A 13,073-nucleotide genomic window follows, 5' to 3' on the forward strand; every position below is an offset into this window, starting at 1 on the left:
CTGTCTTCTTTCATATTTTAAGTTTGTCCTAAAAGTTTCTCCATACATAGCAACCTATAATCTAACTGGATATGTAAACAGACAGTTAGCTACTCTTGTACCAGTCACAGCCAATCACCAGTGGCCAACTATTCAAACTATGTTCAAGTAGTGCAGACACCAAGCTGTAACCAGCCCCCTTGATTCTTTACCTCACTTCTGTGTTCTATATGTCACTTCCCTTTTTCTGTCCATAAATGTTACCTGACCATCTGGCAGCAGTGGAGTCACTGAACCTATTCTGGTTCTAGGTGCTGCCCAGTTTGTGAATTGGCTCAAATAAACTCTGCTCGTGTGTCTAAAGTTATTCTTTTAACATTAATATATATGTTGGCTTTTGTTTTGAGGTAGTATAAAAGATACAAAGCATTAAACATTAATTTTTATTCGTATATGGTAGTATACTAATGGAAAAACCCTGGAAGAGGAAGTCCCTGGGTCAGTAGAGCATTTTAAAATCATTTTTGGCTATTAGTTAATATCAGGACTCTAAAGAATGGTGCTGGATAATAGTTGTTCTTGGATCAAAGTTAAATTCTTCATTTTGGGAGGATTAAATTGGCCTTTCTTGTGGTTATTATCATTCCACGAGATTCTAGAGCATTTCCATTTTTTGTTTCCCATCCCCTAGGCATTTGTGTTTTTATGAAAGCATCTTTAATATGGAAACATTGATGGACTTTGCTAACTTAGTTGAGTTACAAATTATTGGCTTAGAATTCAAGGTCGAATTTAAAAAATTTTAGCTTATATTTTTAATTAGGCTATTAATTAGACTGTTAATACCTACCCTTTAACCTATTAAGTTCCCAGTGGAACTTCATACACACACACACACACACACACAAACAGACAAGTTTCAAATTCTGGTTATACACCATTCCAGCTTTATGATGTGTGATACACCACTTAAATTATTTGAACCTTAGTTTCCAGTCTGTAAAAGTTTGCAGGTGATCATAAACAGGGTTAGGGATAAAGTTCATAATGAGTCTGGCTCAGTGCTTGGTACCTACTGGACACCTAATTTATAAGTGGAAAAAGAGAAATGTACTAAGAGTACATTAATTAAAGGTAAATACATTAAAGCATGGTAGCATTCTTGAGTTTGAAAGGCCCGTGGAAATAATTTAGTGCAGTGGTTTTCAATTTGAGCTCAGTGGACTTCAAGAGTTCTACTGCTTTTTAAAAAAAGTTTGAAACTACTGATTTGGTCTGTTGGTTTTTCAAATTTTGACAGTTCTTCGCAGGCAACCAGATACAACTGAATTGTTCTGTGGTAGTGATTGACGAGTTATGTTACAGAGGGGACTTCAGAAACTCACATGCCTAACAACTTGAAGCAACCTCTGAAACACCTCCATGGGGAACTCTCTAGTCCAATGCAAGCATTGAACTGTTGAGGAAACTGAGAGATGTTATTTGCCTTCCTCTAGGTCACATAGAATCAGATAGGTCATGGCCAGGTGCAATGGCTCATGCCTGTAGTTTCAGAACTTCGGTAGGTGGAGGCAGACGGATCAGTTGAGCTCAGGAGTTGAAGACCAGCCTAGCCAACATGTTGAAACAAGTCTCTACTAAAAATACAAAAATTGGTCATGTGTGGTGGTGCTCACCTTGTAATCCCAGTTTCTCGGGAGGCCGAGGCAGGAGAATCGCTTTAACCTGGGAAGTGGAGGTTGCAGTGAGCCGAGATCATGCCACTGCACTCCAGCCTACGCGACAGTGTGAGAATCTGTCTCAAGAAACAAAATAGAACAATGAAACAAAAAAGACTCATATAGGTCACTAGAAGCTTGTGTTTGGGAGTAGAATTGCAGTATTCTGTCTTCCGTTGCTCTATTATTTTGTTATCATTTTAGTAAAATCCTTGGAATTTTATCATGTTTAAATGCTGAGTAATAGGTTCCTCTTATAATAGTACATTTTGTGTTTTTTCATAGTTTTAAATGATAGCAGGAATTAAAATATTATAATTTTGGTTATTTTATCAGCATCTTCTGATGAAATGATCTAAAAACTATAAAAGATACAAATTGTTTTTTCAAAGTCTGTCATCATGCTAATTCTCTATATGTCATTTGCTGAGCAGAAATCACTTCTAAAATCTGTTGTATTTTTGGTGCTAACTAGTAAATACTGTGGAGTAAAATCTATGTTGGAAGACAAAAGCTCAGGGTAAGGAAAGGCAAAACACTTTTAAAGAAAACAGATTTCATTAAAGAAAACAGGTTTCATTAGAACAAGAACAAGATCCATTACTTAGGGCAGACTTGTAATGTACAGAGGAAGCATAACTATTGGATTATGAGTTTGCCTCTATCTTGTCCTGCTCAAAGCAGATGAAGAAATAGTAAGACACAGATAGCTCATTTAAATTAGCTCAGTCTCCAGATTCAAATGAATTATCCTCCAGAGGACTGAAGAACCTTGCAAATGTGATTCCAGAGCCTTTGTCATTGTACTTTGGAGAGTTAGGAAGACTAGGAGAAGTGAGAAAGTAAAAAAAGGCAAATACCAGTGTTTTCAGAGGTAAACAGAGATAGATGTTAGAAATTATCAGTGAGTGAGCTTGATAGAAATCTCTATCAGGTTTTTAAATGTTGTGGAAAATATTGCTTACTTAGAGCTATTTTTACTTTCTTCCCCTCACCCCCCTCTTAGGATTACTAGAATGGTGCATGAAGATATGCTATGTCTACTATGTTCTCCTATGTATATATACTATATATTACACATCTATATTCTATACTATATACTACATACTATACCATACTATACAGTTATAGAATATACAGTTATAGAACTGTATATATTATATAGAGAGAACTATATAGAACTCTATATATTATAGAGAGAACTATATAGAACTCTATATATTATATAGAGAACTATATAGAACTCAGTATAGTATATACAATTATAGAATTCTATACAGTTATATAATATAGATGTGTATAGTATATGCAATATATTAGTATACAGAACATGCAATATGCTATATACAATATATTATATAACTGTATATTATATCAATTAGCATATAGTAGATATAATATGGATAGTATGTAGGGTAAATTCAGTAAGCCTTTCATGTTTGTATTTTAATGGAGAATTATGGACTGGTTGAACATAGTGTTAGAAAGTTTTACAATTGGATCAGTAATTGTACGCAAAGGCTGCAGGTAAATAAATAGCTGTCAACTTGAAGAGAAGGTTTCTAGGTGGGTGCTTTCAAGTGCTATCTTAGGCTCTGTTCCTTTCAGCATATTTATCAGTGAATTTGACCAGGTTCCTTAACAGCACGAACAAGTCTTATTTGATTTTGTATTTGCAACATTTGGCACTCTGTCTGGCATAAAATTGGTGTTTCTTAAAATAATGAATGGATGGATATGTTCTTGACAGGTTCAAAAACAGGAGGCCCAATGAATCTGATGGATGACAAGATCAAGCTTGATCCCCCTAGGCTCAAAATCTGGCCTAAAATAAGCAAGATAAAATTTAGTCAGGTTAACTGTTTCACCTCAATTTTTTTCCATCTATTTTATGTGTACACTATGGGGAGCCCTGGATTAATAGTAATTGAAGTTAAAGCATAATTTTTTAAGTATATGAACCTGTAATTATATGGCCATTTAAAAAATTGGAAGGGAAGAAGTTAACCAAGTATGGTGGTACCTTCGTCCTAAGAGGTAATAATAACTCTAATTTCATTGGTCAGATCACATCTAATAACAAGTACCAGATTTTAGGTAACAAACTGACATGTGGAGAGCAGACAGGATTACCAGGGAGTCAAAAAACTGGCATAAAAGAAACAGTGGAAGAAACGTAAAATCATAGAAAAGATAAGGAAAAATGTTAACTTCCTTCATTGTTTAAAGGGCTGTCACATGGAGCAGGAGAAATAGATTTATTTCCTGAAGGCAATACAAACCTAATGGATATTACTAGAAAACTGGTTTCCACTCATTCAAAAGAGCTTCCTAATAATTGGAATTGTCCAATAATGAAATCAGTATCCTTTGATTATCAAGCTTTCTGCTACCAGAAGTATTTGTGCAAAGATTCAATGTCTACCTTCTAGGAATACTGTAAAAAGGTATTACTATAAGGTGGACTCATGACCTCCAGGGTCCTTGCTTACACAAGGATCTGAGTCTTTAGAATTGAGCTATAACAATACTGAACCGATATTAAAACAACTGACATTGATAGACTTATTTTAACAAATGCAATATTGGTATTTAAATCTGTAATTCTTTACTAATTAATAAAAAACAAATGAAGGTAAACTTATCCTTTGTGTTAACTTTCAAAAATTGTTAAATTATATTTATTTCCACTAACAAGATAGAATTCTGTGATATGTCCTTTGGAAAAAATGTTAAGTATTTTAAATTTTATTGTATTATTAACATATTTGTTTAAAGATGTTTTGAAATTTACAGTAAAAGTGGGGGAAAAATATCCATAGTCCTGCCAGCCGAAGATAACTACTATTTGCATTCTCTTCTTTATCCATTTAGTTTATTTAATTTCTTAAAGTACTTCTGATTTTTTTTATGAAATATTTTGAATATACAAAAAGAGTATTTAAAACATTCATGTACCTACTTGATATTTTGCTATTTTTGCTTTAGATCTTATTTTTCTAAAATACATTGATGTTTCCCTGTATCCTTTCTCCAAACATCCTTTTTCTACTCTCCCTGCTCAGAAGTAACTACTATTCTGAAGTTGTTAGATATGATTTTTCTAAGCATTTTAATTTTTATTTAAACATATTTTAGAAACTTTTTATTTTTTATAAGTAGTACGTGTATATATATTTTTTAATTAGAGAAGAATTAAAAGATAAAATGAAAACATTCTCATTCTTACCACTCAGATGTCACCACTTTTGGTATCTTAGTGTGTATCCTTTTGGATCTTTTTCTGTGAATTTGTGTGTATATTTATGTGTAAGGAAATTTTCTTCTACTACTGGCTTGCTAGGGTTTTTGTTTTAAATCATGGATTGTTTTGAATGTGAAACTACTCTCGTTCTTTGCTTCTTGGGATAGATAGGTGCTATTTAGTTGTGATGCAATTTTTACACATTGCTGAATTCCTTTTGCTAGTATTTGTCTGGGACTTTTGCAACAATATTCATATTTTGGAATGGTGTACGATTTTATTTTTCCACTATTGACATCAAGATTATAAAAAATCTCATCAAAAATGACAGAATTTTTCCTTTCTGTTCTCTTTTACAGATAATCTGTTTCTTAAAATTTGTTAGATTTCACCACTGAAACCTTCTGGATTTAGTCCTCATGTGGGAATTTGGTTTTGCTTTTTTTTTTTCCTACTTAATCTTTTAATTTTTAATAGTATTTTTAATTTAAAAAAAATTTCTTCTTAGTATTTATTAGTTTACCATTATTTCTTGCATGTCACCATTCTTCATTATTGTTCCTTCAGGGTTCACTTCCTTTCTTAACTGAAATATATATATAAGTGAGAGCTTCTGACTGGCAACACTGTTTAGTATTTGTCTGAATATATTTTATCTTTACTCTTCAGTGATAATTTCACTGGATCTTGCTGGATTCCAGGTTGACAGTTATTATCATTTGGAACTTGAGTATTTTTTAGCCCTGGTATTTTTTTTTTTTTAACGCATTCTTATTGAGTTCAATGGTTTCCTGTTTTGCTCCAAAATATTTAGGGGGGATAGGATTTTCTTAAATTAATATTTTATATGGAAATAATTTCAAGCTTACAGAGAGTTGCAAATCTGAAAACAGTACAAAGAACACTCCTATACAGTTTACCCAGATTCGTCTGTTGTTAACGTTTTATCCCATTTGTCTTATAATATGCATGCATGCTCTCTCATGTGGTCTCTCTGTTATATGCATATATACACAATTTTTTTTTTAACTATTTGAGGGTAACTTGGATACATCATGCCCCTAAATACATCAGCATGTATTTTTTAAGAATAGGGATTATGCTCTTATAGAACCATAGTAAAATTATGGTTATACTGTGATTCACACTTATATAATAATTTCCTCTAATCTACTCTCTGTAGCACAATTTTTTTCAGTTGACTTAATCATATCCTTTTTTTTTTTTTTTTTTTTTTTTTTTTGAGACAGAGTCTTGCTCTGTCACCCACGCTGGAGTGCAGTGGCACGATCTTGGCTCACTGCAACCTCCGCCTCCTGGGTTCAAGCGATTCTCCTGCCTCGGCCTCCTGAGTAGCTGGGATTGCGGGTGCACACCACCACGCCCAGCTAATTTTTGTATTTTTAGTAGAGATGGGGTTTCACCATGTTCGTCAGGCTGGTCTCAAACTCCTGACCTCGTGATCTGCCCACCTCACCCTCCCAAAGTGTTGGGATTACAGGTGTGGGCCACCACATCCAGCCTTCATCATATCTTTTATAGTACTTTCTGTTCTCCAGTAGGACCCAGTCTAGGGTCAAGTATTATACTGAATTGTCCAGTTTTCCAGCCTTCTTTTATCTGGAACATTTCCACATACTGTTGTTTTATTTATGACATTCACATTTGTTGAAGCATACAGCTCCCTACCCCTTTTCATTTAATAGAATATCCTTAACTTTGTATTTCTCTTATGTTTCATTGTGTATAGACTGGGGTTTTTGTGTTTTTGGTGAGAATACTGAATAGGTAATATTATTTTCCTTCTTAAGATATCACATCTGGAGCCACATGATGTCTCCTGACCTTCACTAGTGATGTTAATTTTGATCTCCTAGCCAAAGTGCTGCTCAACTTCTCTAACATTTACCCATTAACTGTTCCTCCTCTTATAGTGAAATCAATAATCTGTCCATGTGGAGCTGCCTTAAGAATATTTAAATATCTTATTCCTCATCAAAATTTAGCATCCGTTGATGATTCTTTTCTGATCCAGTCTTTATCATGATGCTCTTTCCAACTTCATCTCTCATTATATCTTCAATTCTGGAAAATTCTTAACTTTTTTGCTTCTTTTGGTCATCAGTTTGCTTTTTCCTCATTTTGTCATTATCTTTTAAATTCTTATTACATTACAAAAACGTTTCATGAAGAATATGGATAGACAATAAAGATGAAAATTAACTTTAGTAGTCATCAAACAAATACAAATTAAAACAATTGTATCCTTCTTTAGGCCAATCTGATGGATTAAAGAATTACAGTATCCTGTTACTATAAGTATCTAGTGAAATAAAGGCTATTAGACTTTCAAAGAGAATGTAAACTGTTACAACCTTTTCTAAGGGCATTTTGGTAATGCTTTTCAAAACCTTAAAATTGTACAAATGTCTATCAACCCAGAAGCTTCATTTTTCAAAACTGATACACTTGTTTTTACTGTTTTTTATTATCTATAACAAATTTTAATGCCTTTTTGTACTCCCTCCCTTTTATCAATCCCTGCCCACTACTCCTCAGCTAATCTACTTTTTGTCTCTATAAATTACTTGGCATTTTAAGAATTTTATATACGTGGAGTCATATAGTATATATTATTTTATTCCTGGTTTCTTTAGCAAAACTGTTTTGAGTTTCAAAAATGTTGTTGGAAGTATCAATTGTTCATTCTTTTTTATTGCTAAGTGGTGATTACCCTTATTATATACATATATATGACATTTTGTTTATCCATTAGTCCATCCCATTGATGGACATTTGGATTATTTCCAGTTTTTAACTATTACAAATAAAGCTGCTGTGAACATTCATGCAGAAGTCTTTGTATAGACACTGGCTTCTTTTTCTCCTGTGTAAAGACCTAGGTGTGGAATGACTGTGTTATATATAGTAGATGTATGTTTTACTGCCCAACTGTTTTCCAAAATGGTTGTACCATTGTACATTCCCAAAACAAAAGTGTATGAGAGTTCCGGTTGCTACTCATCCTAGCCATTTTGTATGCTCAGTTTTTCCAGTTTTAGATATTCTGATAGATAAATAGCATTGTTTTATTGTGGCTTTAATTTGTATTTCCTTTATAAGTTACGATATTGAAGCATTGTTCTATGTGCCTATTTGTCTCTGGATATCTTTTTGGTGAATTATCTGTTTACATACTTCCTCCATTTTTTGCTGAGCTGTTTGGTTTCATGTTACTGAATTTTGTGGGACAGATATAGATGTTTAGATGTAATATACAGTTGACCATTGAACAACATGGGTTTGAACTGAGTGGGTCTACTTATGCAAATTTTTTTTTATCAATAAACACAGTCGGCCTACCATATCCACAGGTTCCACATTCCACAACCAAATGTAGAAATAAAAGTATTTGTAGTGTGTGAAACCTTTGGATGTGGAGGACTGACTTTTTTTTTTTTGAGATGAAGTCTTGCTCTTGTTGCCCAGGCTGGAGTGCAGTGGCATGATCTTGGCTCACTGCAACCTCTGCCTCCCAGGTTCAAGTGATTCTCCTGCCTCAGCCTCCCGAGTGCCTGGGACTACAGGCACATGCCACCACACAGGCTAATTTTTTGTATTTTTAGTAGAGACGGGGTTTCACCGTGTTAGCCAGGATGGTCGATCTCTTGGCCTTGTGATCCCGCTGCCTCGGCCTCCCAGAGTGCTGGGATAACAGACATGAGCCACTGCGCCTGGCCCGACTTTATATACTCAGGTTCCACAGGACTGACTGCAAGACCTGACTATGCCTGGATTTTGGTACACAGGAGTCCTGGAACCAATCTCCTACAGACACAGAGGGATAACTCTATACATTTCTTCATACAAGTCCTTTAGCACAGCGGTCCCCAACCTTTTTGGTACCAGGGACTGATTTCATGGAAGACAGTTTTTCCATGGACGGGGTTGAGGGGGATGGTTTCAGGCTGAAACTGTTCCAACTCAGATGATCAAGCATTAGATTCTCATAAGGAGAACACAACTTAGAACCCTCGCGGGCACAGTTCACAATATAGGGTTTGTGCTCCTGTGAGAATCTAATGCTGCTGCTGATCTGGCAGGATGCAGAGCTCAGGCGGTAATGCTCGCGCTGGCTCACTGCCACTCACCTCCTGCTGTGCAAGCCCGGTACCTACCGGGCCACAGGCCAGTAGCATTCTGTAGCCCAGGGGTTGGGCATCCCTGCTTTAGCAGGTAGGGGATTTGCACATATTTTCCCTAGTCTGTGGGTTATCTTTTCATTTGCTTAATGGGACCTTTCAAAGGTCAGGAGTTCTTGATTTAGATAAAGTCTAAGACATTTTATTTCTTAACATTTACACTGAGGAAATAATAAATGATTAAAGTTAGATATATTAGGATGTTCACTCTAGGAAAAATTGGAGCAACCTAATATTGAACAGCAGAATTTAGTTAAGTTATGATAATCTGTAAAGTACAATACTATTCCATTGAAAAAAGATTGTGTTATTACAGTAGATTGACTTAGGGATTTATGGTATTATTTACTGAGAAAGATACATAAAAGTCTCAAATTATATACGTCGAAATGTTGGCAGTGATTATCACAACGTAATGAGATTGTAACTGCTTTTTATTTTCTGTTTTTCTTTGTGATCTTATTTATACTTATAATAAACATTTATTTGTTATCTATCTATCTATCTATCTATAAGATGCTTTAAAAAAACCCACAAATTAGAAATGGTGTCTTGACAACTTAAGTTATTTTAAAAGAAAATATTTTAACATAAATTATTTTATAAACTTGATGGAACATGTTTGAAGACCATGGATGGAAATTTTGGCTGTTGTTTTTATCTAGAGATGTTTTACTGTAGATACTCTCTGCAGCTTTGGTAGTGCTGTGTAATTTTATCTGTCTTGGTATCTTATTATTTGCCCAAGCAATGTGTGTGTGCTTAAGGTTTTTTTTTTTTGTTTGTTTTGTTTTGTTTTGTTTTAAGATAGTCTTGTTCTGTCACCAAGGCTTCAGTTCGTTGGCACAAACTTCCAGGCTCCAGTGATCTTCCCACCTCAGCCTCCTGAGTAGCCGGGACTACAGGCATGCACCACCATGCCCAGCTAATTTTTAAACTCTCATAGAGATGGGCTCTTGCTTTGTTGTCTAGGCTGGTCTCAAGTGCTCCTCCCTCCTATGCCTCTCAAAGCGCAGGATTATAGGCATGAGCCACCATCCTATCCTTAAGAATTTATTTACAAATTACTATGAACAACAGATAGGAATAATAAGCTTGATACCTTACTAAATTGTTGGTAAATCTGTTTCCTAGGTTACGTACATGAATGCTATGCCCAGTCTGATTTGTAGGTCTTGGACAATACCACTAAAAACATCATTTTGACACTGCTATGTGTTATGTTTTATTGTTGGATTTTTTTTAAAGGAGTGCTTTTTATGTATTTATACATATAGGAACTATCAAAAAACCTTGAGCTGAGTACTAACAGTTTCCAACGACAGTTGCTTGCTGAAAGGAAAAGGGCATATGAGGCTTATGATGAAAATAAAGTTCTTCAAAAGGAGATACAGCGACTATATCACAAATTAAAGGTAAATATTTTAAATTGCGTTATGTTGTCCATAATGTGTATTAGATGAAAATTAAATATTTTAAAACACTAAACATTACTATTCATATTTGTAAGTTGGTACAATATAATTTACAAAATTCTGATATTGTCTTTAGTACTTAGAAAAGGTTTTTGGTATAATCACTATAACAAAGTGAAATTAAAAACAAAAACAAAAAAGGTGAAACACTGAATACACCAATAGAAATGATGTAACTGAAGTAAATTGTAAAATCATAGAAGAAAATTTTGGGAACTAGAGCTTCACTGTGTTGCATGGTTGAATGCAGTGTTTTTCCTCAGATCACCCAATGATTTATTATTTTTGAAGTTGTTTCAAATGATGCCCTTCGTTTTCACAGTGTTTAGAGAAAGTATTCAAATTATTTAATTTTGTTAAAACAGGCATTTTTCATTCTACGTTGAAGTCATCAATGAGTTCTAGGTAGAATGAAATTTTGCACAAAATTTTGTGTAAAATAGTGCAAAATTTTACATTATCTTATGTTTTCTTTTTGTTAATCAAATTCTCAGAAAAAGCCACAGCCCCAAAATGGCCAAGTATGCCTGTGTTTAAAAGAGTGGTCTAATTTTTAACTCATCAATATTTCAGAACTTACATTTGAGAGATACTAACTAAATTATTTGTCTCTGTGTCTCAGTTAAGACAATACTAGCTATATCAGGTAAGAATGGGTAAAAAATGAAATTTGCCTTAATTTTTTAAATTTCCAGGACATATTAGACGTTTTCGGGAAAATTATTGCTCTATCCTAACCTCAGTATACTAGAGACTTTTTTTCTATAGTTTGATAGTTACAGAAGGAAGCTGAGCCAGGTATCTTTCAATATGGTAAGAAAATACCAGATGACAAAGTGAGGGGTTTTGGTTTGTTTTAAACTGAGACTCTACTTCCTTAATTATGTTGTGTTTGTTTTCAGGAAAAGGAGAGAGAACTGGATATAAAAAATATATATTCTAATCGTCTGCCAAAGTCCTCTCCAAATAAAGAAAAAGAACTTGCATTAAGAAAAAATGGTATAGTAACTATGATTGTTCACAAACTGATATTATTGCTATTATTTAGTGATAGTACAATAATTCTGAAATAGAAGGGAAGGAAAAGAACCTCATTGAAATATATTTAAAATAAATGTATTTTTTGCAATTTAAATTTCCGACAGTTTTCAGAAATTCTTTTCAGTTTTCTCTGTTTTTTTCCCCTGAAGAGAGGCTGTTAAAATTGTTTTACATAACTTTTTGAAATTTCCTTATTATAATTTTTTTAATGTTTTTGAAAATATACAAATATACCCCAAAGTAGAGAGTAATATGATGCACTTTCATTTATGTATCATGTAGCTTTAACAGTTATACTTTTTACCAGTTTTATTTCATCTATTTTTTTCTACTTTTCTCTAGAATATTTTAAAGTAAATCTCAGATGTCAGTTGGTTTCACCTACAAATACTTTGTATTGTTATTTGTAGTTTTACTTTCTTTTTTAACAAAACTGTAATTTCCCTGTTATGTGAATTGCAAGATTTTAAAATATAAACATTGTGAAACTTAAAGCATTTGTAGTCAGAATTCTCCCCAAATCATACAATTGCCAGTAAATCCTAGAAACAAAAATAGTAATAGTGAGTATTAAGCTGAGCAAAACATACATTATATTTATATAATGAATATATATAAGTGAATATATATATTCACCATTTAAATGAAGTGGTGTGTTTAAATGTACATGTATATATACACACACGCATATATATATGTATGCGTGTGTGTATATATACATGCCAGTTGAATTCCATATATTTTGGCATTATTCATTGTAATAATATTTTTAAAATAATTTTCATTGTAGCTGCATGCCAGAGTGATTTTGCAGACCTGTGTACAAAAGGAGTACAAACGACGGAAGACTTCAAGCCAGAAGAATATCCTTTAACACCAGAAACAATTATGTGTTATGAAAACAAATGGGAAGAACCAGAACATCTTACTTTGGTGAGTTTAGCAGTATTATTATGTACCAAATTCAGTATGAAGTTATTCCTAAAAACACAATATCAAACATTTTAAAATTTCAGTAATGAAGCTAAGTACTATGTCTATGTGAATATGCAACTAGCCTTTTTGAACGGAAAGAGGTATTGTGTATTTTATAAAATTCTTTTGGCTTGACTCTTTTAGTTTACATCACATATTTCAGGTGCTTCAGAATGATGGATTGTGCCTCCTGGGTTGGGGGCAGAAGAGAAGAATTTGCCTTCTAAGTTTCTCTTATGTACCGAGATAGTCTTGGAAAACCCTCAGTACTTTTATGTTTAGTAGCAAGTAATAGTAGTTTTCAAATGATTTCTTAGAATTTGACTAGGTTTAATTTTATTTTTGGTCTCCTATATAGGAGAATTTTTCATGGTAACTGACTGAATAATGAACAAAGTAATTGCAATGGAATCTGATCTTATCCTGGTCAAATTAGAGT

The 13,073-nt window shown here is 33.6% G+C and overlaps 1 protein-coding gene across 4 annotated transcripts in view; it reads left to right on the forward strand.

The window, feature by feature from the left end:
• Positions 1-13,073, forward strand: part of LCA5 (lebercilin LCA5) — a 53,467-nt gene that overhangs the window by 34,400 nt on the left and 5,994 nt on the right. For all 4 annotated transcript variants that reach the window (XM_015136780.3, XM_015136783.3, XM_015136779.3 and 1 more), the window contains 3 exon segments: positions 10,421-10,558; positions 11,521-11,617; positions 12,450-12,592. In XM_015136780.3, coding sequence (XP_014992266.2) covers positions 10,421-10,558; positions 11,521-11,617; positions 12,450-12,592 — 378 coding nt within the window.

This window comes from Macaca mulatta, chromosome 4 (assembly GCF_049350105.2).
Source record: "Macaca mulatta isolate MMU2019108-1 chromosome 4, T2T-MMU8v2.0, whole genome shotgun sequence".
Taxonomy (NCBI): domain Eukaryota; kingdom Metazoa; phylum Chordata; class Mammalia; order Primates; family Cercopithecidae; genus Macaca; species Macaca mulatta.